A 27,234-nucleotide genomic window follows, 5' to 3' on the forward strand; every position below is an offset into this window, starting at 1 on the left:
GTAGACGCAGTCCGCCATTTCCCCCGACCCACCACAATCAAAGGCCTGCAGGAATTTGTGGGTATGGTAAATTTCTACCACCGCTTCCTCCCTTCAGCTGCCAGAATCATGCGCCCCCTGTTCGCCCTGATGTTGGGTAAGGGTAAGGACATTACCTGGGACGAGAAGTCCGCCGCTGCTTTCATTGCACCCCAGAATGGACGTCCCTACCACCCTCACAGTGGACGCATCTAACACGGCAGTCGGTGGGGTACTGGAGCAACTCATCGAGGGTCGCTGGCAACCCCTGGTATTTTTCAGCAAACACCTGCGACCACCCGAGCTCAAATACAGTGCTTTCGACCAGGAACTGTTGGCGCTATACCTGGCAATCTGGCGTTTCAGGTACTTCTTAGAAGGTAGGCCCTTCACCGCGTTCACGGACCACAAGCTGCTTACCTTTGCGTTCAGGAAGGTGTCCGATCCCTGGTCGTCCCGCCAGCAGTGCCATCTGTCCTACATCTCTGAATACACGACGGATGTCCGGCACATCTCGGGTAAGGACAATGTCGTGGTGGATGCACTCTCTCGCCCTAACATTCATACCCTTTCCTTAGGGGTAGACTTTGAGGCGCTGGCGGAGGCGCAGCAGGCAGACAAGGAGATCCCTAGTTACAGAACCGCAGTCTCCGGTTTGCAGCTCCAGGACCTCCCCGTAGGCCCAGGTGAGAGGACCCTACTCTGTGACATCACCACCGGCCAACCCCGCCCCGTCGTCCCAGCAGCCTGGCGGCGGCGCATTTTCTACTCCATTCATAACTTAGCGCACCCCTCCATCAGGACAACCGTCCAGATGGTCTCCAACAGGTTCATTTGGCACGGACTCCGCAAGCAAGTCAGTGAATGGGCCAAAATGTGCATGCACTGCCAGACGGCCAAGGTGCAGCGGCACACCAAAGCTCTGCCACAGCAGTTCCACCAGAATTTCGACCACATTCATGTGGATATTGTGGGCCCCCTGCCAGTGTCACGTGGAGCGCGGCACCTCCTGACTATCGTGGACCGGTTCACAAGATGGCCAGAGGCGGTCTCGCTCACCGACACCACCTCCGAATCTTGCGCCCGAGCACTGATCGCCACCTGGGTATCTCGCTTTGGTGTACCAGCCCACATTACCTCAGACAGAGGCGCCCAGTTCACCTCCAGCCTGTGATCAGCTCTGGCCAGCCTTTTGGGGACACAGTTGCACCACACAACTGCCTACCACCCACAATCGAACGGCCTGGTGGAGCATTTCCACTGTCACCTAAAGTCGGCTCTCATGGCCCGCCTGAGAGGAGCTAACTGGGTGGACGAGCTTCCCTGGGTCCTGCTCGGCATCTGCACGGCGCCCAAAGATGATCTGCACACCTCGTCGGCTGAGTTGGTGTACGGCGCACCCCTGGTCAATAGACAATAGACAATAGGTGCAGAAGTAGACCATTCAGCCCCTCGAGTCTGCACCGCCATTCTGAGATCATGGCTGATCATTCACTATCAATACCCAGTCCCTGCCTTGTCCCCATATCCCTTGATTCCCCTATCCATCAGATATCTATCTAGCTCCTTCTTGAAAGCATCCAGAGAATTGGCCTCCACCGTCTTCCAAGGCAGTGCATTCCACACCTCCACAACTCTCTGGGAGAAGAAGCTCTTCCTCAACTCTGTTTTAAATAACTGACCTCTTATTCTCAATCCATGCCTTCTGGTACTGGACTCTCCCAACATCTGGAACATATTTCCTGCCTCAATCCTATCAAATCCTTTAATTATCTTAAACGTTTCAATCAGATCCCCTCTCAATCTCCTCAATTCCAGTGTGTACAAGCCCAATCTCTCCAATCTCTCTGCGTAAGACAGCCCTGCCATCCCAGGAATCAACCTAGTGAATCTACGCTGCACTTCCTCAATTGCCAGAATGTCCTTCCTTAAACCTGGAGACCAAAACTGTACACAATATTCCAGGTGTGGTCTCACCAGGGCCCTGTACGAATGCAAAAGGACATCCTTGCTCTTGTACTCAATTCCCCTTGTAATAAAGGCCAACATTCCATTTGCCCTCTTCACTGCCTGTTGCACTTGCTCATTCACCTTCATTGACTGATGAACTAGGACTCCTAGGTCTCTTTGCATTTCTCCCTTACCTAACTCTACACCATTCAGACAATACTCTGCCCTCTTGTTCCTGCTTCCAAAGTGAATAACTTCACATTTATTCACATTGAATGACATCTGCCAAGTATCTGCCCACTCACCCAGCCTATCCAAGTCTCCCTGTATTCTCCTAACGTCCTCTTTGCATGTCACACTGCCACCCAGTTTAGTATCGTCAGCAAACTTGCTGATATAGCTTTCAATGCCCTCATCTAAATCGTTGACATAAATTGTAAAGAGCTGTGGTCCCAATACAGAGCCCTGTGGTACCCCACTAGTCACCTCCAGCCAGTCCGAGAAACACCCATTCACTGCTACCCTTTGCTTTCTATCTGCCAACCAGTTTTCTATCCATGTTGAAACCCTGCCCCCAATGCCATGAGCTCTGATTTTACTCACCAATCTCCTATGTGGCACCTTATTGAATGCCTTCTGAAAATCTAGGTACACAACATCCACTGGCTTACCCTCATCTAACATCCCTGTTACACCATCAAAAAACTCCAACAGATTAGTCAAGCATGATTTGCCCTTGGTAAATCCATGCTGGCTCGGCCTAATTCTATTACTACCATCAAGATGTGCCACTATTTCGTCCTTAGTAATGGACTCAAGCATCTTCCCCACAACTGACGTTAGGCTAACAGGGCGATAGTTCTCTGTTTTCTCCTTCCCTCCCTTCTTGAAAAGTGGGATAACATTAGCCACTCTCCAATCCTCAGGAACTGATCCTGAATCTAAGGAACATTGGAAAATGATTACCAATGCATCCGCAATTTCCTGAGCCACCTCTTTTAGAACCCTCGGATGCAGACCATCTGGACCCGGGGATTTATTAGCCTTCAGTCCTACCAGTCTACTCATCACAGTTTCTTTCCTAATGTCAATCTGTCTCAATTCCTCTGATATCTTATGACCCTGGCCCATCCATACATTTGGGAGATTGCTTGTGTCCTCCCTGGTGAAGACAGATCTAAAGTACACATTAAATTCTGTTGCCATTTCCCTGTTTCCCATAACAATTTCTCCCAATTCATTCTTCAAGGGGCCAACATTGTTCTTAACTATCTTCTTTCTCTTCACATAGCTAAAAAAGCTTTTGCTATCCCCTTTTATATTCCTGGCTAGACTGAGCTCATACCTGATTTTTTCTCTCCGTATTGCTTTTTTAGTCAAGATCTGCTGTTCCTTAAAACTTTCCCAATCATCTGTATTCCCACTCATCCTAGCCTTGTCATACTTCTTTTTCTTTAATGCTATACAATCTCTGACTTCCTTTGTCAACCACTGTGGCCCCTTCCCCCTCTTTGAATCCTTCCTTCTCATTGGAATGAACTGCTTTTGCATCTTTTGTATTATGCCCAAGAATATCTGCCACTGCTGATCCACTGTCTTTCCTGCCAGGGCATCCGCCCATTTAACTTTGGCCAGCTCTTCCCTCATGGCTCCGTAGTCTCCTTTATTTAATTGCAACACTGACACCTCTGATCTGCCCTTATCCCTCTCAAATTGTAGATAAAAACTTATCATGTTATGATCACTACTTCCTAATGGCTCCTTTACTTCAAGATCACTTATCAATTCCTGTTCATTACTCATCACCAAGTCCAAAATAGCCTCGTTCCTGGTTGGCTCAAGCACAAGCTGTTCCAAAAATACATCCCTTAGACACTCCACAAACTCCCTATCCTGGGGTCCAGCACCTATCTGATTCTCCCAGTCCACCTGCATGTTGAAATCTCCCATAACGACTGCATTACCTTTAGCACATGCCAATGTTAACTCCCTAATCAACTTGTACCCAATATCCACGCTACTGTTTGGGGGCCTGTACACAACACCCATTAGGGTCTTTTTACCCTTACTGTTCCTCAGCTCAATCCACACAGACTCTACTTCCCCTGTTCCTAAGTCACCTCTTGCTAAGGACTGAATCTCATTCCTCACCAACAGGGCCCTCTTCCCATATTTCTGTCTCTACGATAGAACGTATACCCTGGTACACTCAATTCCCAGGCCTGATCCCCTTGCAGCCATGTCTCCGTTATCCCAACAATATCGTAGTTCCCCATTTTCATCTGAGCTTCAAGCTCATCTGTCTTATTTCTGACACTACGCGCATTCAAGTATAGAATTCTTAGCCCATTCCTCCTCTCTTTGCTTAAAACACTGTCTATTGTACCTAACCCAGCTCCTTGAACTTCCATCGGGCTAATTGCACCTTGAATTTTGATGACCTTCTCAAGATCACCCAAACCTTCTACACATTTAATCCCATGCTCCTTCTGACCAACCCTCTGTACATGTAACTGTGGTGAACTACGTGCCCCCTGCTGACTGCTCCTGTGGCTCCTCCCACAGACCCCTGTATAAAGGCGATCTGAGGCCTATGCTCTCTCTGTCTCCAGGACGTAGTATGATGGTCACTCACTCCTGGTTCCTTCTTCCAGTCAATAAAAGCCGATATCTCGCCTTACGTCTCAGAGTGAGTTATTGATGGTGCATCAGTAACTTTTCCAACACATATTCTGTCTCACCTTTCTCCTTTACACAATTAATATTTGGGAAACGTGTATTCCCCACCTGTCCCTTATCCTTCATCATATCATCTCCTCTCATAATCTGGATCCCTGCCCCCTGCACATCTAGTTTAAACCCCCCCGAGCAGCACTGGCAAACATTCCTGCAAGAATGTTAGTACCCCTCCAGTTCAGATGTAGACCGTCCCTTCGAAACAGATCCCAACATCCCTGGAACAAAGACCAATTATCCAAAAACCTGAACCCTTCCTTCCTGCACCATGCTCTCAGCCTCGTATTAATATGCATAATCATTCTATTCTTCGCCTCACTCGCACGTGGCACAGGTAGCAATCCCGAGATTATCACCCTGGAGGTCCTGCCTTTCAGCTTCACTCCTAACTCCCTGAACTCTCTAAGCAGAACCCCCTCACTCACCTTACCTACATCGTTGGTCCCTACATGGACCACTACATCTGGGTTCATGCTCTCATTCTCAAGAATAGCCTGCACCCAATCTGAGATGTCCCGGACCCAGGCACCAGGGAGGCAACATACCATCCAAGACTCCCGATCTGCCCCACAAAATCTATCTGCCCCCCTGACTATAGAATCCCCTAAAACTATCGCTCTCTTCTCTTCCCTCCTCCCCTTTCTAGTTGAGGGTTCAACCTCTGTGCCAGAGGCAGGACCACTACAACTCATTCCTGGTAGGTCATCCCCATCAACAGTATCCAGTACGGTATACTTATTGTTAATGGGAATGGCCGCAGGGGTGCTCTGCTCTCTCTGCCTGCTCTCCCTGCCTCTCTGTACCGTCACCCATCTGTCTACTTCTTGGATTTTTGGTGTGACTACCTCCTGATAACTCCTATCTATCTCTGCCTCTGCCTCCCGAATGATCCGTAGTTCATCCAGCTCCAGCTCCAACTCCCTAACTCGGGCTGATAGGAGCTGCAGCTGGATGCACCTTTTGCAGGTGTGGTCATCAGGGACAACTGTGTTGACCCTGACTTCCCACATACTGCATACGGAGTTCCCAGGGAGTTCATACCAGCCCCAAGGGGGCACGAGGAAGAACCCACAACAGTCCTGGGCAGACTACACAAGAGGCTCAGCAACCTGGCCCCCATACCCACTTCGCAGCATGGGCAGAACCCGACCTGCGTACCCAAAGACCTGCAGAACTGTAAGTTTGTGTTTGTACGAAGGGGTGGGCATTGGGCATCACTACAGCGGCCCTACAAGAGGCTGTTTACGGTGATCAACAACAACGGGTCCACATTCGTGCTGGACGTTGGGGGGAGAGAGGAGGTTTTCACGGTGGACCGACTCAAACCGGCCCATGTGGACGTGGCACAACTGGTCAAGTTTCTGGCACCGCAGTGCAGAGGCCGACCTCCCAAACAGGGTCCGGCCCAGACTGTGGACATTGGGGGGTGTATCGCCAGTTCTGGGGGGGGGGGGTTACGTGGCGACCCACTACCTTGTACACTCGAACCAGCTCACAAATAGCTAGCGCGCCGGCATAAAGGCCAGTCCCAAAAGGGCGCCAAGTCTGCTTCACCAGCAAGGGGAAAAGCCCGCGCGGGACTGTGAATACATATACCCTACAGCATCCGCGTGTGGGACAGGACTGTGAATACGTGCCCCCTATAGCATCCGCACCCGGGGAGGGCGGGATCAGGAAGGCTTTAAAGCAAGGTCGCGAGGTTCGAATAAAATCTTTTTGTAACTGCAGTTCACCGACTCCGTGTCGTTATTTCAGCGCTGCTTGTAGCACACCGCTACAATATCATAGAATTATATTGCACTGCAAAAGTATTGGGCTCATTATCTGTGTCACTTCTATGAAATACCTATCTAATTAATTCTACTTCCTTACTGATTTGAAAACCTTCCCCTTTGAGTATCTATGGAATACCCTTTGGAAGTAACTACTGAAACTGCTTCCGTCACCATTTCATTACCTGACACTGAGACAAAGGGGTCAAGGTACCCCTTTCTGTCCTACATAGCTGCAATAATTAGGTGGACAAGAATAGCTTATGCATTACAGTATGAAGCATTCAGACTATGAAGCAGGTATTCTGACAGTTAAAAAGGATTTCAGAACACAAAATGATTCGAATTTACTTATGTAACCATGGAAGGCTCATCCAGAAATTCATGAGGCATCAAATCTATGAAAACCTTAGCAGTATGGATTTGGAATTGATTCCCCCACAGAAGGCAGAGGGTGGTAGTAGATGGAGTGTATTCTGCCTGGAGGTCAGAGACTAGTGGTGTTCCACAGCAGTCTTTTCTGGGACCTTTGCTCTTTGTCATTTTTATAAATATCTTGGATGAGGTAGTGGAAGTGTGGGTTAATAAGTTTGCAGGTAACACGAAAGCTGGAGATGTTGTGGACAGTGTAAAAGGTTGTCATAGGTTGCATTGTGATATTGACAGCGTGTAGAGCTAGGCTGAGAAGTGGCAGATGGAGTTCAACCCAGAAAAGTATGAAGTGATTCACTTTGGAAGGTCAAATTTGAAGGCAGAATACAGGGTTAATGATAGGATTCTTAGCAGTGTGGAAGAACAGAGGGATCTTGGCATCCATGTCTATAGATCCTCAAAGTTGCAGTGCAAGTTGATGGGGTGGTTAAGAGTGCATACGGTGTATTGACCTTCATTAGTTGGGGGACTGAGTTTAAGAGCCGCAAGGTAATGATACAGCTCTATAAAACCCTAGTACACCACACTGGGAGTATTGTGTTCACTTCTGGTCACCTCATTATTGGAAAGATGTGAAAGCTTTAGAGGGGGTGTAGAGGATATTTACCAGGATGCTGCCTGGATTAGAGAACAAAGAGGAAAGTTGAGTGAGCAAGAACTTTTCTCTTCAGAACAAACGAGGATGAGCGGTAACTTGATTGAGGCGTTTAAGACTGAAAGTGACATAAGCAGACAGCCAGCACCTTTTTCCAAGGGTGGCAAGGCTAATACCAGAAGACATCCTTTTAAGGTAAGTGAAGGAAAGTTAGAGGAGATGTCAGAGGTAGTTTTTTTTTTAAAACAGAGATTGGTAAGTGCTTGGAATGCTCTGTTGAGGGTGGTGGTTGAGACTGATATAACAGGGACATTTAAGAGATTCTTGGATAGGCAAATGAAAATGGAGGGTTATGGGCTGTGTAGGAGGGAAGGGTTATATTGATCATGGAATAGGTGAGCATAACATCATGGATAGAATGGTCCACAATATACTGCGCTATTCTCTGTTCTATATTGACATTACAGAGTAATGAGAGAGGAGATGGCCAGAATTGATTGGAAAAGAACACTGGCAGGGATGACGGCAGGGTAACAATGGCTGGAATTTCGAGAAGCAATTTGAAAGGCTCAAAATATTTACATCCCAAAGAGGAAGAAGTATTCTTTAGGAAAGATGACACAACTGTGACTAAGAAGAGAAATCAAAGCCAACATAAAACCCAAAGAGAGGGCATATAATAGAGCAAAAATTAATGGGAAGTTAGAGGATTGGGAAGCTTTTAAAAACTAACAGAAGACTACTAAAAAAGTCATTAAGAAGGTAAAGATGGAATACAAAAGTACGCTAACCAATAATATTAAAGAGGATACCAAAAGTTTCTTCAGATACATAAGGTGTAAAAGAAGAATGAGGGGTAAACCACTAGAAGACGATGTTGGAGAGGTAGTAATGGGGGACAACGAGATGGCAGATGAACTGAATAAGTATTTTGCATCAGCCTTCATGGTGGAAAACATGAGCAGTATGGTGGAACTTCCAGGTGTCAGGAATCATGAAATGTGTGAAGTTATCATAACTAGAGAGAAGGTTCTTGGGAGACTGAAAGATGTTAAGGTAGATAAGTCACCTGGACCAGCTGGTGTGAACACCCCAGAGTTCTGAAAGAGGTGGCCGAAGAGATCGTGGAAGCACTAGTAATGATCTTTCAAGAATCACTAGATTCTGGAATTGTTCTGGAAGACTGGAAAATTGCAAATGTCATTCCACTCTTCAAGAAGGGAGAGGCAGAAGAAAGGAAACTATAGGCCAGTTAGTATGATCTCAGTGGTTGGGAAGATGTTGGGAGTCGATTATTAAGGATGAGATCTCAGGGTACTTCAGTATATAATAAAATAGGCTGTAGTCAGTATGGTTTCCTCAAAGAGTTCCTATACCACGTTATATGTCAATGATTTGGATGATGGAATTTATGGCTTTATTGCAGACAATATGAAGATAGGTGGAGGTAATTTTGAGGAAGTAGAGAGGCTACAGAACTTATTAGGCAAAGAAATGGCAGATGGAATACACTGTCAGGAAGCATATGGTCATGCACTTTGGTAAAATAATTTACTTTTTTCTAAATGGAGAGAAAATACCAAAAAACTGCGGTGCAAAAGGACTTGTGAGTCCTTGTGCCAGATTCCCTAAATGTTAATTTGCAGGTCGAGTCTGTGGTGAGGAAGGCAAATGCAATGTTAGCATTCATTTCAAGAGGACCAGAATATATAAGCAAGGATATAATGTTCAAACTTTATAAAGCACTGGTGAAGCCTCACTTGGAGTATTGTGAGCAGTTTTGGGCCCCTTATCTTAGAAAGGATGTGCTGAAACTGGAGAGGGTTCAAAGGAGGTTCACAAAGATGTTTCCTGAATTGAATGGCTTGTCATATGAAGAGCTTTTGATGGCTCTGGGCCCGTATTCATTAGAATTCAGAAGAATGAGGGGTGACCTCATTGAAACCTATCGAATGGTGAAAGGCCTTGATGGAGTCAATGTGGAGATGTTTCCTATGGTGGGAGAATCTAAGATTAGAGGTCACAGCCTCAGAATAGAGGAGCATCTTCTTAGAGAAGGAATTCCTTTAGCCAGAGAGTGGTAAGTCTGTGGAATTCTTTGTCACGGGCAATGTGGAGGCTGTCTTTATGTATATTTAAGAAAGATTCTTGACTGGTCAGGGCATGAAGGGATGCAGGGAGAAGGCAGGAGATTGGGGCTGAGAGGAAAATTGGATCAGCCATGACGATATGTCAGAGCAGACTCAATCAGCCAAATGGCCAAATTCTGCTCCTTGATCTTATGTTCTTATGGATATTGTCACTCTTAGAGATCATAACACAGATTAGAAGCAACTCTTCCACACCTGATTATGATAATACATTAAGGCATCATTGGCCAGTTCAACTGCATAATTAACCTGAGCTCTTCAAATGGTATTTCAGTTTCTCTGAAATGGCCATCAATATCTGAACTCACATCTTTCTTTTTCTTCTCTTCCTCTTTTCTCTTTTTCTCTTCTCTGATCTGTGCTAGCCGTAGCTTTTTTCGTTCCAGCTCAGCTTTGAGCTCACTCTTGTCTGCCATAGTAAGGTACCTGAAAAAAAATACCCAGTTGGATAATTAAAAATACTGTTACTCTCCTCATGTTTTAGTCAGTATAGTTATTAGTATTGTAATATTCTTTCTCACCCCCTTCCATCTAACTCCTCAACTGTTACCACACTCAACCTGGCTACTTTTGGACAGCATAAGTGTCAAACTAGGGGTAACACCCCTGTCACAGTCATGTAGAAGTGAAGCAGTAGCACTACTGGCTCCAAACACTGAGATTAGATCCTGGCTTTTGGTGCTGACAGTATGAAGTTTGTATTTTCGTACTGTGATCACGTGGCTTAACCCGTACATTCTAAAAATATGTTGGTGAGTTAATTGGCTACTCTAAATTACCCCTAGATTAGGTTAATGACAAAATGATCAAAATAGGAGAGTTGATTGGGATATGCATGTAAGAATTAAGTGCAGAGGTACAGGGAAATAAGGAGAAAGGAAATGGGATAATCCCACTGGGAACCAGCACAGATCTAAGGAACTGAATAGGTTTTGACTGTGTCACAATAAGTACAGGATGGAATCATTGAAAGTAGATTAGTCACTGATACAACAGAGCCAAACATACATTCATATTCAACCAGTGAAACTTTATGTTCATGAAAGAGAAAGTACAGAAAAATTCTATTCTTCTATTTTTAGTAACGTTAAACAACGAATCTCAAAATTGATGTGGCATTTTTGTACTCCTTGCAAATGCACTATCCTATGCAAAGAGAGTTGAAAAAGAGGTTTGTGGTAAAATAGCCTGATTCACATTGCAATGATTCAATTGCTCTGACCAATTAGAAAGAATATGTCGGGCCTTTTATGACCCTGGTGTAATCCAAAACACTTCACAGTCCATGAAGCACATTTGAACTGCTGTCACTGTTGTAATGCAGGAAACACAGCAGCTAATTTAAAACAGCACAAAATCAGTAACAGACTGGGTACTGAAGGCCTGTGTGAGCCAGCTGTTTGGCATTTTGCAGCCCCTTTACAATCTGAGTCTGAGTCAGGAAAAGATACCGGTGCTATGGAAGACAATCTGCTTGGTTCCTGTACCAAGGCGACTCCGTCTGAACTTAATGACTACAAACCAATTGCCCTCACATCTCATGTGATGAAGGTGCTGGAGAGGCTGGTCCTGACTTACCTTGGACTGCAGGTGAGATCTTCATTGCACACTCTACAGTTTGCCTCCCAACCTCATGTGGGAGTGAATGATGCCATCATCTACCTGTGGCAGAGAGCTCACTCCAGCCTGGATGATGCTGGTGGCATTGTGAGAATCACATTTTTTGATTTCTCTAGTGCCTTCAATACAATCCAGACACTTCTTCTGAGTGAGAAGCTGCAAAGGATGGGTGTAGACAAATCCACTATCTCCTGGATTACTGACTACTGATTACTGACTGATAGACCCCAGTTTGTATCGCTGGGTAGCTCTCTGTCTCAGATGGTAATGAGGGGCACTGGAGTGCCACAAGAAACTGTCCTGGCTCAGTTTCCATCTTGACACTTGCAGAAGTTCTCTGATGACTCTGTGGTGGTTGGGTGTATCAGAGATGGGCAGGAGTCAGAGTACAGAGGACTGGTGGACAAGTTTGTGGAGTGGTGCGGGAGGAATCACCTGCTCCTGAATGTGGTCAAAACCAGGGAGATGGAGATTGATTTTAGGAGGAAGAGGACTGTGACGAGTCCTGTATACATTCTGGGAGAAGAAGTTGCAGTGGTGGAGGAGTACAAATACTTGGGTGTTCACCTCGACCATAGACTTGACTGGAAAACCAGCACCAAGGCTGTTTACGAGAAGGGGATGAGCAGACTCTATTTTCTAAGGAAGCCGAGATCCTTCAATGTGTGCAGCAGGATGTTGGAGATCGTTTACCAGTCTGTGGTAGCGAGTGCGGTCTTCTTTGCGGCTTTATGTTGGGGAGCAGCATCGGTGGTGATGATGCAAAGAGACTAAATGGACTCATCAAAAAAGGCTGGATACAAACCAGACTCAAAATTTTGAGTTAGTGGTGGAGAGGACCAAATGCAATAAGCATATACAACAGTTCATCTCTGTGTGAGAGGACAACACACATCATAGTTCAATAGTTTCTGTTTTATTATTTCATACATTATTATTGCACATAGGTAAATTATTACTGTGTATATTATTATTATGTACTTTATTATTAGTTAATATTATTATAATTGTTACAATTTATTATTATTGCTAAGTGTGTTTTTAAATGTTGCTGTTGTAACAATATAATTTCCCACTCGGGATCAATAAAGTAATTATTATCAATATATTTTAGTGATGCCAGCTGAACAATAAATTCAGGCCAGGGTGCCATGAGAACTCCACAGTTTTCAAATTGTCAGAGAATGTTTTACACCCACATTAATTTAACATCACATCAAAAAGATAGCCCTCTTGATGGTGTAACACTCCCATAAAAATCCAAAAAAGTGACAACCCTACATTCCTTGTGTGCAGTCTGATTTCTTAAAGTCTTTACACAGCCACTAGGGCAAAGTTTGAAGGTGATATTTACTTGCTTTCCCTGAACTCAAAGGAAATATCTGTTTAGGAACCCTAATTTACTGTACGTTTGAGCAGAGACCCTTAACAGGACTTAACCCAAAATAGACTGTTTGATCCCCTCCAAAGATGCTGCCTGACTTGCTGAGTTCCTTCAGCATTTTGTGTGCATTGCTTAAGATTTTCAGCATCTGCAGAATCTCTTGTGTCACTGTACTAACAAGTCATTATTATATGCTTCTGACATGCTGAGGGTAACTTGTTACGTACCCCGTAACTGGGTCACTTACCAGCAAAGATAGAGAGGTCCGTTGAAGTCTGATGGTACTATTTTTAACAGTATTTATTGATAAAAATACACAAAAATAATATCAATGCAAACATCCAGATAATATACGTCATCAATACTAAATCTAAAAGCGCGGGTATAACAATAATCAATAAGAAATAGCTCTATCGTTGTCTAGGGGATAATGTATTGTCCGATGGAAATATAAAAGTCACTCAAGTTCATTCAAGCTGCAGCTTTTGGTTGGAGAGAAAGACGGATGTATAACTTGCCCATTCCTTTTATGATGTCAATCCTTCGAGAGTCGTTGGGGGCTGATTTCCCCTTTGTTGTTAGCTAAAGCCGTGCTTCCGTGGTAAAGGCCCACCAATTCCAAGGCAAATGGAAAAGGACGCATGTGGGCTTTTCCACCGGCTTTCGCTATTACGCTGTTACAGGAGTTCTAGCATTTCCCTGGTGCATCTAAAGGGGCAGTTCCCCAGACCCTCTTTTATCCTGACTCACAGGGTCTCAGATGTCAATCAGGTTGGGATGACGCAATCGCTCCACCAACCCCCCTCGGTTCATTGCCTGGGGGCTTCGATGAATCGTCCAGCACTCAATACACAACTCCGTCTCCAAGAGATAATGGCCGTTATCCATGGCTTTGTCGACACATTCCAAACATTGAGGAATCTGCGTGTCTCTCTCTCTCATATCCTGGGTCTCCTGACCCGAATCAATAGCGATCCTGCGATTCTCAAAAAGGAGGGGGCCACGGGCTTAACAAGCTAATTTCACAAGATCTAGCATACTTCAGCCCAATATTTCATTAGGATGTGGGGAATTGGGTGGTGGAGGAAAAAAATTGGGGGAAAACTGCTAACTACATAACAATGTTAAAAGTGTTCAGAATTTCCACATGACAATTGCTTATGGCATAAGGGTCAGGACCATATCTGCCTCTTCTAGTTAGAGGGGCATAAAAAGGCAACAGGCGGAGAATCGGTCTTCTTTAAAAAAAAATGAACTATGATCATCAGTGCATTGCCTGAAAGAGTTGCAAAAGCAGATACAAAAAAATAACTTTTAAAAGCAAATAGGATAAATAATTAAATTTTTTAAATTGCTGGACTAATTGAGACTAATCTACCAAAGAGTCAGCAAGGGCACTCCAGTCTGAACAGTCAGTCTGTTGTGTCACTCTATGATTCTATGACAATAAAATGGAGTCTATTTTTGGAAGTCAGTGTCTCAGTGGACTTGGCTGTTTGGTATGAGTCACTGCCAGAGTTACTTGCAACAAGAATGTCCTGAATGATGCATTGTTTTACTTGGCTTCATTTTTAGCTGCATTTCCCTGACTATGCTTGTGTATGTCACTGATGCACTTTCCATTTTTGATATTCTGGAAAAATTGTAAGACAACAATTAAAACAATATGAATCAGTTAAGGTGCAATCAAGGGAAAAGAAGTAACTCAATAACAGACTACAATTCAAGTCTCAGCAATGCCCATAGCTACTGGAAGCCCAAATGACCCACTCATTTGTCGCCAAATAAGGAATTAAATTTGATAGGCAGAAAGTCAAGTCTGATATAGCAGTATTTCAGTGGAGTAAGGGAAATTACAGTGATATGAGAGAGGAGCTGGCCAAAGTAAATTGGAAGGAGATGCTGACAGGGAAGACAGCAAAGCAGCAAAGGCATGAGTTTCTGGGGAAAACAAGGAAGGTGCAGGATAGATATATTCCAAAAACAAAGAAATACTCTAATGGCGAAATAGTACAACCACAGCTGACAAGGGAAGTTAAAGCTAATGTAAAAGCAAAAGAGAGGGCATACGACGTAAAAATTAGTAGTAAGACAAAGGATTGGGAAGCTTTAAAAAACCTACAGAGAACTAATAGAAGCATTAGAAGGGAAAATATGAAATATAAAAGCAAGCTAGTAAACAATATCAGAGTGACAGACAGACAGACAGACAAACACACTTTACTGATCCCGAGGGAAATTGGGTTTCGTTACAGCTGCACCAACCAAGAATAGTGAAAGAAATATAGCAATATAAAACCATAAATAATTAAATAAGTTAATCATGCCAAGTGGAAATAAGTCCAGGACTAGCCTGTTGGCACAGGGTGTCTGACACTCTGAGGGAGGAGTTGTAAAGTTTGATGGCCACAGGTAGGAATGACTTCCTATGACACTCAGTGTTGCATCTCGGTGGAATGAGTCTCTGGTTGAATGTACTCCTGTGCCTAACCAGTACATTATGGAGTGGATGGGAGTCATTGTCCAAGATGGCATGCAACTTGGACAGCATCCTCTTTTCAGACACCACCGTCAGAGAGTGGATAGTAAAAGCTTCTCCAAGTATGTAAAAAATTTTAAAAAAGTGATGACAGCTGATACAGGACCACTAGTAAATGAGGCCAAAGAAATAATAATGAGGTACAAGGCGATGGCAGATGAACTAAATTAGTATCTTAAATCGGTCTTCACTGTGGAAGACACTAGGAGTGTGCCAGATATTGAAGGGAGCAAGGGAAGAGAAGTGAGTGCAGTTACGATTACAAGGGAGAAGGTGCTCAAAAAGCTGAAAGACATAAGGGTACATAAGTCACCCGGACCAGATGAACTGCACCCTTCTGAAAGAGGTAGCGGTAGAGATTATGGTGGTATTAGCAATTATCTTTCAAAAATCATTGAGACTCCGGCATGGTGCCAGAGGACTGGAAAATTGCAAATGTCACTCCACTCTTTAAGAAAGGAGGAAGGCAGCAGAATGGAAATCATAGACCAGTTAGCCTGACCTCAGTGGTTGGGGAGATGTTAGAGTCAATTGTTAAGGATGAGGTTATGGAGTACTTGGTGACACAGGACAAGATAGTAAAAAGTCAACATGATTTCCTTAATGGATTTCTTTGAGGAGATTACAAGTAGGATAGATAAAGGGGGTGTAGTGGATGTTGTATATTTGGAATTCCAGAAGGCCTTTGACAAGGTGCCACACGAGGCTGCTTACTAAATTAAGAACCTATGCTATTACAGGAAAGTTACTGGCATGATTAGAGCATTGGGTGATTGGTAGGAGGCAATCAGTGGGAATAAATCCTTTTCTGGTTGGCTGTCAGTGACTAGTGGTGTTCTGCAAGGGTCTGTGTTGGGACCACTTCTTTTTTTATGCTATATAATCAATGATTTAGATGATGGAATAGATGGCTCTGTTGCCAAGTTTGCAGATGATAAGAAGATTAGTGGAGGGCAAGTAATTTTGAGGAAACAGGTAGGCTGCAGAAGGACTTAGACAGACTAGGAGAATGGGCAAGAAAGTGGCAAATGAAATACATTGTTGGAAAATGCATGGTCATGCACTTAGGTAGAAGAAATAATTGTGCAGACTATTTTCTAAATGTGGAGAAAATCCAAAAATCTGAGATGAAAAGGGACTTGGGAGTCCTTGTGCAGAACACCCTAAAGGTTAACTTGCAATTAGAGTCAGTGGTGAGGAAGGCAAATGCAATCTAAGCACTCATTTCAAGAGGTCTTGAATACAAGAGCAGGAATGTGATGCTGAGGCTTTATAAAGCACCAGTGAGGCCTCACCTTGAGTATTGTGAACAGTTTTGGACTCCTTATCTAAGAAAAGATGTGCTGGCATTAGGGAGGGTTCACAGGAAGTTCACAGGGATGATTCCAGGAATGAAAGAGTTATCATACAAGGAACATTTGACAGCTTGGGTCTGTACTCGCTGGAATTTAGAAGGACAAGGGGGGATCTCATTGAAACCTTTTGAATGTTGAAAGGCCTAGACAGAGTAGATGTGAAAAGATTGTTTCCCATGGTGGGAGAGTCTAGGATGAGAGGGTATAACCTCAGGACAGAGGGGCATCCATTTAAAACAGAGATGCAGAGAAATTTTTTTAGCCAGAAGGTGGTGAATTTGTGGAATTTATTACCGCAGGCAGCTGTGGAGGTCAGATCATTGGGTGTATTTAAGGCAGAGCTTGATAGGTTCTTGATTGGACACTGCATCAAAAGTTACGGGGGGAAAGCTGGAGAGTGGGGCTGAGGAGGGGAGAAAAGGATCAGCCATGATAGAATGGCAGAGCAGACTCAATGGGCCAAATAGTCTAATTCTAATCCTATATCTTATGGTCTTATAAACAGGATCTGATTATAATTTCTTCAAAGAACTATTTGTAAAATTTTATAAACAGAAATAATTCTACAGATATAAACTAACACAACATAAATTTACTTTTGGCTGCAACAGGATTTCATATTGACTCACAGAGGTAGCAAAAGTAAAAGCTGGGATCATAACCTCACTGATTTGTACAATATGCATTTAACAAAATGGCAAAGTTAACAGTCAAAAAAGGGTCTAATGCTTTCCCGGCATATATGACAAATAAACTCTTCTTGAGATTACTTATAAAACTAAATTCTGTAGTTTACAGATTATGAAGAGAGAAGGGTCTGAAGGTGGATAAATCACCTGGAACAGATGAGTTACACCCCAGGGCTCCGAAAGAAGTAGCTGAAGAGATTGTGGAGGCATTAGTAGTGATTTTTCAAAAAAAAAACACAAAATAATGGAGTGGTTTCAGATGACTGGAAAATCACAAATGTCATTCCACTTTTTAAGAAGGAAGGGAGACAAAAGACAGGAAATTATAGGTCAGTTAGCCTGATCTTAGTAGTTGAGATGTCAGAATCCATTATTAAAGGTGAGGTTTTATAAGAGTTGGAGGCATTTAATAAAATAGGCTAAAGTCAGCATGGTTTCCTTAAGGGGAAATCTTGCCTGCAAATCTGCTGCAATTCTTTGAGGAAATAACAAGCAGGATAGACAAAGGAGAGCCTGTTGATGTTGTGTACTTGGATTTTCAGAAAGTATTTGACAAAGTGCCACACGAAGCTGCTAAACAAGATTAGAGCCCATGGTGCTATAGGGACGATACTAATAAAGAGGTTCTTTTCTGGTTGGCTGCGAGTGCCTTGTGGTGTTCTACAGGTCTGACTCTCTTCACGTGTAACACCCTGGGAAATACTTCACTGCTAACGTAATGGTCTTTCTGTAGAAGCAGTGTTTGTGTTATGGTTAGAGATAACGTGTGCTTTGGAATGTGCCCCGTCCAAGGATGGGAGGGTGTTTTCATGCCGAGTGCTTGACACCAGGGTGATCTGGGTCTTTTGTTTGGTGGGAAATGAAGAGAGAAGATGCCAGAGTGGAACCGTGATCTAATGAAGATCAGGGAGATCGAAGGAGGATTGGTGAAGGAGAAACCGGGAGCCACAACTTGGGCTCGTTAGACTGTTTCATCAAAATGGGCCTTTTCCTTTTTTTTGCTTTTTCTTCACTAACCCTGGAGTCAAATTAAGAATTATAAAGCTAAATCGTTTAATTGTACGCTGTGTACTGTCTCTTATTTTGTGGTACTGATTTGTAACAGGGGAACAAATCATGCAGCATCCACACAAACAGAGGGGTTTAGGGGTGGACTCACATCTCAATCTCACCCGTTTGGCAGGGCCAGAGATTGTCTTCTCTAGACTTACGCAGCTGACAGAACCTGAGTGTTACACACGTTTTATGCCAATGATCTGGATGATGGAATTGATGAGATTGTGGCTAAGTTTGCAGAAGATACAAAAAGATAGGTGAAGGGGCAAATAGCGCTGAGGAAGCAGGGAGCCTGCAGAAGTGTTTGGAAAGATTAGGAGAATAGACAAAAAAGTAGAAGATGAAATACAGTGCAGGGGAGTATATGGTCACGCACTTTAGTAGAAAGAATAAAGGTATAGGACTATTTTCTAAACAGGGAACAAATTCACAAATCAGAGGTGCGGAGAGACTTGGGAGTCCTAGTGCAGGATTCCCTAAAGGTTAATTTGAAGGTTGTGTCAGTGGTAAGGTAAACAAATGCAATTTTAGCATTCATAAAAACAAGGATGTGATGCTGAAGCTTTAACCACATTTAGAATACTGTGAAATGTTTTGGGCCCCATAAAGGACATGCTGGCATTGGAGAGGGTCCAGAGGAGGTTCACAAGAATAATTTCAGAAATGAAAGGGTCAATGTATGAGGAGCTGGATGAACTCAGCAGGTCGGGCAGCATCTGTTGAAATGAGCAGTCAACATTTCCGGCTGAGACCCTTAGTCAGGACTGAAGAAAGTGGGGGCAGGGGCCCCATAAAGAAGGTGGGGGGAGGGTGGAAAACCAATCAGAGGAAAGATCAAGGGGTAGGGGAGGGGATAGGCAGGAGAGGTGAAGAAGGAATGTAAGGGGAAAGCACTATGGGTAGTAGTAGAAGGCAGAATCATGAGAGAGGTGATAGGCAGCTAGAAGAGGAGACAGAGTGAAAGTGGGATGGGGGAAGGGAGAGGGAGGGAATTACCAGAAGTTGGAGAATTTGATGTTCATACCAAGGAGTATATGAGGTGTTGTTCCTCCAACCTGAGTTTGGCCTCCTCATGGCAGTAGAGGAGGCCCTGTATGGACATATCCAAATGGGAATGTGAAGCAGAATTGAAGTGGGTGACAACCGGGAGATCCTGTCTGTTGTTGCGGACGGAATGGAGGTACTTGACGAAGCGGTCCCCCAATCTGCGTTGGGTCTCGCCGATGTAGAGGAGGCCGCACCGGGAGCACCGGATGCAATAGATTACCCCAACAGACTCACAAGTGAAGTGTTGCCTCACCTGGAAGGACTGTTTGGGGACCTGAATGGTGGTAAGAGAGGAGGTGTAGGGACAGGTGTAGCACTTGCACTTACAGGGATAAGTGCTGGGTGGGAGATCTGTGGGGAGGGACATGTTGACCAGGCAGTCGCAGCGGGAATGATCCCTGTAAAAAGCAGAGAGGGATAGAGAGGGAAAGATGTCCTTAGTGGTGGGGTCCTGTTGAAGGTGCAGAAGTTGCGGAGGATAATATGCTGGATCCAGAGGCGGGTGGGGTGGTAGGTGAGGACAAGGGGAACACGGTCCCTATTGTGATGATGGGAGGATGGGGTGAGGGCCGAAGTGTGGGAAATGGAGGAGATGCGGGTAAGGGCCTTGTTGATGACGGCAGAAGGGAAACCACGATTCTTAAAGAAAGAAGACATTTGGGATGTCCTGGAACAGAAAGCCTCATCCTGGTAACAGATGCGGTGGAGATGGAGGAACTGGGAATAGGAAATAGCATTTTTACATTTGGCAGGGTGTGAAGAGGTATAATCAGTATAGTCAGTGGGTTTATAGAAGATGTTAGTGGACAGTCTATCTCCAGAGATGGACACCGAGAGCTCGAGAAAGGGGAGAGAAGTGTCCGAGATGGACCAAGTGAATTTGAGGGCTGGGTAGAGGCAAAGTCGATGAAATTGACAAGCTCAGCATGGGTGCAGGAAGCAGAACCAATGTAGTCATCAATGTAGCAAAGGAAAAGTTGGGGAGCAGTACCAGTATTGATTTGGAGCATAGACTGTTCCACATACCCACGAAGAGGCAGGCATAGCTGGGGCCCATGCAAGTGCTCATAGCTACACCCTTGGTCTGAAGAAAAATGTATGAGGAGTATTTGATGGCTTTGGGTCTGGGGGGGGGGGGGGTCTCATTAAAATTTATCAAATGCTGAAAGGCCCAGATAGAGTGGATGTGGAAAGGATGTTTCCTATAGTGGGGGAGTCTCGGACCAGAGGGCACAGCCGCAGAGCAGAGGGAGTTCCATTTAGAACAAAGAAGAGAAGGAATTTCTTCAGCCAGAGGGTGGTGAATCTGTGGAATTCATTGCCACAGATGGTCATGGAGGCAAAGTCATTGGATATACAGTGGATTCCAGTTAATTGTGTCATCGATTAATTGGGGCAGTCACATATTTGGGACAACTCTTAAAGAACAAAACTAATCGAGAAAATAGCCGGAGTTCCTTTTGTTTATTTGGGACACTGTGCTGCTTTATTAGTACAGAAGACTTTTGCAGAAGTTTCTAACTAGGGCCAGTTGCATGCACTTGTGTGCCCATTAGACACTGCACTGTGCTTAGAGCGAACAGGTTTTAAATACTGTCAGTTGTGTGTTCAAAAAGCAATGATTTTTGTCACTGATGGTGAGAAATAAGCAGCAAGACAATTCAGAACTGTTTTGCTCACTGCAGTTTCAAGCATTCAAGCTTGGAGATGCCAGAAACAGCCAGGAGTGAAAATTAAATGATGTTACTACTTCAGCAAGTTAGGAAGTACAAAGAATTTGAAGGTATTGACAATCATCTTGAATGTGACAATGAAAATGAAGATTTGGAGGATGCATTAGTCAAAAGCACTGTTTGAAGACAGTCCATTCTCTACACTAGGTGTCTGCGCTGAATTTGTTCATTTACTGTCAAAAGAACATGGCAGCGTACACTGGATGAATTCCTCCATCGGTAACTATTAGGAACTAATACACAGTTTTATAGTACTGTAGCAGTATTGGTAGTGTTCTAATTTGTTCTGTATTTCATTTAAAAATAGAATCTGTTACCCAGTTAGCCAGTAGTTTGTTTTATTTATAGCTTTATCACCATTTCTATGAAACTTCAGCTAATTGAAGCAACTGCGTAATTGGGCCAAAATTTACTGGTTGTGGTGTGCCCCAATTAAACAGAATCACTGTATTTAAAGCAGAAGTTGATAGGTTCTTGATTAGGCAAGCCGCCTTAGGCTATGCGGACAAGGCAGGAGAATGGGGTTGAGAGGGAACATAAATCAGCCATGGTTGAATAGCAGAGCAGTCTCGATGGCTGAATAGCCTCATTCTGCTCCTATGTTTTATGGTCTTATGACTTTTCATCAGGTACCAGAAAACTGGAGAATTGCTAACATTGTCCCTTTAAGAAAGGGACAATGTTAGCAATGTTAGCAAAGGGATACACCAGATAAATGCTCGCTGGTGAACCGTGCATTATTGGTAGGGAAATGACTGGAGACAATTATAAAAGAACAGATTTATGTACATTTGTAAAGGCAAGGGGCTGATCAGGTTTAGTCAGCATGCCCTTATGTGCAGGAAATTCTGTCTCACTAATATAAGGGAGTTTCAAGTAAATGCAAAAATTGATGAAGGCAGGGTAGTAGACATTATCTGTATGGTGTTTAGAAAGGTCTTGAATTGTCATCTGATGCAGAAAGTTAATGCATCAAAGAAGAATTGGCTAAATGGATCCAAAACTGGCTTAGTGATAGGAGGCAGTCAGTTGTGGAGGAGGTTACTTTTGTGATTGGAAGTCTGTGACCCATAGCATGCCACAGGGGGCTGGTGCTGGACATGCTGGACATGCATGTAAGAGGAATGATTGGCAAGTTTGTGGATGACATGAAAGCTGGTAGCATGATGGATAGTGGGAAAGGTTGTCTAAGGCAAAGTTCCTCCTGCATTTTGTGTAGAATTTGTACTTGCTAACATTTAGAAAATTGAAAAGTTGATTTTTAACAAAACTGAAATTTCTCTGTTTCTCTCCCCACAGATGTTGTCAAGAACAATTATGATTGGTGAGAAAGGTTGGAGATCTCCACATTCATACACATAAAGGGAAATGACATCCTCACATTTTGTGAGCAAAGGCATAACAGATTTATACAGCCACAATCTTTAAGAAAATAAAGTAGATGCCATGGTTAAAAGGAAGTGAAATTTAGTTTTGCAGTAGGAGAGTCAATAAAGTTTTAAGGATTGATTATTATAAACATAGGAGATTCTGCAAATACTGGAAATCCAGAACAACACACACAAAATTCTAGAGGAACTCAGTAGGTCAGGCAGCATCTGAGGAGAAAAATAAACAAGACGACATTTCGAGCCAAGGCCATTCAATCCTGATGAAAGGTTTTGACCCAAAATATCAACTGTTTGTTCTTCTCCATAGATGCTGCCTGACCTGCTGAGTTCCTCCAACATTTTGAGTAGGATTGATTATTGCTTTATATTGAAATTGAGAACAGTAGAAAGCCAAAAGGCACTTTACACAATGTTTCATACATATCCCCTAAAAAAAAACACATCACTTACAATGGGTCATAAGAAAATCATTCAGTCATTATCACATATTTATTATTCATCACTAAATACATATCTTATCTTGATTGCTTTGACTTACAAAATGTAAATCCAATTTGTAACCTCAGATCCTAGAAACCTGTATGATTTGGGGGGAATAAAACCACCCTAGCCAAAATGAAGCATTACAGCTTCATATGATAATGGTTAATCACTTTAAACATCTTGTCCTTTATACCTTCATTGCATCCTCCAGCAAATGTACCTAGTTAAATAATGAAACTGTATTTAATCAAGAGAGCAAATTAAAAAGCAATGCACAATTTCTCCCACAGCCTTTTTAAATGAATGGTACTGCACAGTTCTGCAAAATCAACTTGGCTCTGCAAAATGCAGATATTCTACAAATTCAATAAGAGGTTGTTTCAATTGACACTTCAGAATAAACATATTTCATCAAACATGTATCATTATGTACATAGAGAACCCATCCCATTAATAAAACAAGCAGACCAAGAATGATCTCTTGGTTTAAGACTGTCATCTTGAGTTGTCAATCTAGGTGCTAGGTCCATCATAATTCCTGCCAACCTCTCTCTTTCCATTTAACCCACTAAAAGCATAGAAAAACAACAGGTGCAGAAATTGAAAATTGAAGGGTTGATTTGATTGTAGATTAAGATATTAACAAAACTGAGATTTAACTCTGTTTCTCTCCTAACGGATGCTGTAAAAATTGGTGGGCATTTCCAGCTTTTCCTGGTTTTATTACTTTTAGGAGTGTGTTCAAACTGTTTGCTGTATTTCCTACAGAACAATAGTGACAACAGTTTTAAAAATATTTCAGTCGATTGTAATGTGCATTAAAACATTCAACAAGATGGCACCAGCAGACAACACAACCAACGGTGATCTCTTGCAGACAGTTCGTGAAACTACTGCTTTTACTTCTCATTTCAAATATGATTCTACTGCTAAGCTGCATGCAATTGGAACCTACGATTTACATTCTGATGGTGTGCTTTGAGGCCGATTGAGCAATCTGGCACTTCTGCTGTTTCCGAGAGTGTTAGGTTAGGTTTGAGTGGAGTGTGCAGCCTAGAAGCCTGGAGATGGGGCGCGAGTGCATGATTGACTCCATTATGTCTCTCCAATTTAGGCATTAAACAAGGCTGAAGTCAATGAGGATGAGAGCAGAGGACAGGCAGGTGATTGGCCTGCATTTGACTGGTCTTCCTCTCCTTCTCACTAGCTGCTGTCCAAGGAAAGTGCAGGGGTCTTGGGATCCACATTACCAGGTTTGATCGATGAGAATATGATCTCAGTTTGGGGGACTTTGAGTTCATGTTGCATGTGTTCCTGGATTCCGGTTACTGTTCTTTATTTGCTATTTTTGAGTGGTTTGATCGGGTGATCGATGCAGACTAGGGCACTTTGGCAAAGCAGCCTGCATTGGTTAGCAGCGCGGTGCTGAACGAAACTGAATACAACTGTTTCTTGGTTTGATGTTGATATTCTGTGTGTTGTTCGCTCACTTTTTGCCATTTGCACAATTTGTTCTTTTTCCTCATGTACTGGGTGTTTGATATTTTCTTGAACAGGTTCTTTGGTCTTCCCTTATTTCGTGGCTGCCTGTGGGAGAACGAATCTCAGAGTTGTATTCTGTATACATTCTCTGATAATACTCTTTGAATGTACTTTGAGCATTCAGAAAAGGAGCTATACAAATGCAAGTCACACCTTTTTGTGTATGCATTGGTTATACCTAGGATAAATATAACATGCCTTAACAATAAATGGCATTAATTCAAACTTCAGATGAAACTCCCTAATGCGTCATTACAAGGTCTTTGAATTAAACTGGCATTTTGAAAGACAATCCAAGCCTGGAATCATATTTCAGTCAAATCCTGACAGTCAAGAGAGGCAGCAAAACATTGTCTGATTCATTCCTCGGCTGGTTTTACATTCAGATCTCCAGGCAGTTAAGAAGAGTGCAATAAAAGCATGCAAAAATGATCCAAGTGCCATACTCAATTATTATAAATAACTCATACAACCCAAAGAGACATGATTCAGTAAATGTGGAGAATAGATTTAGAATATGACAGCATAAAAGCAGATTATTTAGCTCCCAACATCAACACTGGTGTTCCTCTTCGAATGCCAATGTGTCCAAATTTTCTCTCATTTAATTTTTATATTGTCTTCCCAAATAACTACATTTATTTATTTAGAGATACAGAGGGGAACACATTTTAAAGAATTTATGAAATTAACTTCAGCAATGGTTTGTTTACATTAAGTTTTGCATTCTGAAGTACATAAAGTTTTCAAACTCCTTTTAAATGTTAATTTTGAGCCCTCATTATAGCTATATATACCTTCTCCCAAAGTCTGATTTCCTTGAAAGTCAACAGCAGCTTGCAATCACCCCACCATTGAAAAGTTTCAGAAATTGTTTCATTTTACGTTCAATTAAGAGAACAGAAATGTATTATTCTAGACATTTAACTAAGAGCTATTTTTGAGGGGGGGAGGAGGGGAAGGGGCAGAGGAAAAGGTCACTTCTCAGATTCCGGCGTCTATGGTCTCTTGTGTCACATAAGATGTTAGCCCAATCCTCATTAGCATCTCCAGTGCAAAAGTAGACTAATGTTACACGATAACTTGCATCGACTACACTCTTAACAAAAGCAGCAATCGATGGGCTCCTGGAAATGGGTCAAACACTTCTCACCATCAAAAATAAGGCCTCCAGGCAGACTGAACCAAAACTGCTTCGGTTGATAATGCCCTACCATTGGAACGAATAATTTTACGCCTATTGGGAAAAACCTCAGGCTAACAAACTATTTGCTCGAACCTCATCCTGCTTCTACTTATTTTCCAAAATACACGTCTGGAACGACAAGGCTGGAGAAGACAGCACTGTCACCCCAAATGGGGGGGAGGGACCTGCATAATTGACATGGTCCTGCACCAATCAGCAGTCAGATATTTCCAAATCTCGCTCACCGAAGATCCTATCAGCGTAGTCGGACGCTGCGGAACAGCTATTTGACAGATGCGAGCTGTTCAAATGATTCTCAGCAAACAATTAATTGAAAATAATGTTTTATGAAAACAAGTTAATTAATATTTAATACTCGTAACCGCTGTCTGTCGTTTTTAACTTGGAAGAATCCATCAAAATGCAATCTTCCAAACGTCCACTTCTTTTCTGAATAACTAACGTTACTCAAACTTTATTTCATTGTAATGTTTCAATCATTAATTTAAAGATAACTAACCTTTGCTGTTAACATATATGTGTGTGAGAGAAGGAAAGATGCTTCTGCGTCTCGCGACTGCACCAGCACCACATCAGGAGAAGATGATGTCATCCCACAACGCATTGCGCGAGAGGGCAAATGTATTTGCATAAATTCCAGCTGCTGCAGCTGGAATTTATGCAAATTCAACTTGCTTTCAAAGCCTCAAGGTCCCACTTTTAATTCGTTGCAGCATGGCTTCATTTGGCTAATGATGTGAATTTTAGACTTGTCTTTTTCAAGGCATTGGTTGTTTGTCAGTCTTTGTTTATGTATAGTTTTATAGTAAATTCTTTTGTATTTCTTTTTTTCCTATAAATGCCTGCAAAATAATCTCAAGGTACTTTAACAATAAATTTACTTTGAACTTTTCTCATGAGCAGTCACATAGTGAGAATGGAGAATGCAAGAGACTGCAGATGCTGGAATCTGAAGCAAAAAAAAGCTATGTAACTCCCTCTGTCCCCAGGGTAAACTATTGAGACAGACATCAACTTGGTGAAGGCACCCTTTGGTCTGCCTGAAACTTGTTGGTTTTCCAGCACAGCAAGATGTCTATAAGTGAAAACTGCCAACAGGTACATTCCAGGCTGCAGGAGTACAAGCTGCTGGATGCATTGAAGCTTGGTGCAGCCAATGCAAAGTTTATGTGGAGAAGCATCACAGCCTGCAACCACAGATGAAGGGACCGAGTTGGGCATTGATGGTGTGGATGCCCCTCGAACAATGGAAGTGTGTATTATCCCGGGGTCACATGAGTGGCAACGGTGCAAAATGAAAAAATAACCTGAAGACTGAAAGGTTGCTGATGTCGTTCCATTGTTTAAGAACTGTAGCCTGGGAACTACAAGCTGATTAGCATGACATCAGAAATGGGGACGTTACTGCAGGGAATTCTGCAGGAATGAGCCTACCAGATTTTGGATAGTCTGAGTCTAAATAGGAGGAGTCAGCACTGGCATTTTGTGCAGGAAGTCATGTTTGGCAAATCTTTTAGAGTTTATTGAAGAGGTTA

General features: G+C 43.1%; 1 protein-coding gene across 6 annotated transcripts in view; it reads right to left on the reverse strand.

The window, feature by feature from the left end:
• Window positions 1-26,296, reverse strand: part of LOC132384717 (cytoplasmic dynein 1 intermediate chain 2-like) — an 88,924-nt gene extending 62,628 nt beyond the window's left edge. For all 6 annotated transcript variants that reach the window (XM_059956108.1, XM_059956111.1, XM_059956110.1 and 3 more), the window contains exons 1-2: window positions 26,199-26,296; window positions 9,962-10,079 (exon numbers count right to left, since the gene is read on the reverse strand). In XM_059956108.1, the coding sequence (XP_059812091.1) occupies window positions 9,962-10,069 (108 nt within the window). In that variant the 5' untranslated portion in view covers window positions 10,070-10,079; window positions 26,199-26,296. The remainder of the gene's footprint in view (window positions 1-9,961; window positions 10,080-26,198) is intronic.
• Between the last annotated feature and the right edge of the window lie 938 nt (window positions 26,297-27,234).

The sequence above is a fragment of the Hypanus sabinus genome, chromosome X1 (genome assembly GCF_030144855.1).
Source record: "Hypanus sabinus isolate sHypSab1 chromosome X1, sHypSab1.hap1, whole genome shotgun sequence".
Lineage (NCBI taxonomy): Eukaryota > Metazoa > Chordata > Chondrichthyes > Myliobatiformes > Dasyatidae > Hypanus > Hypanus sabinus.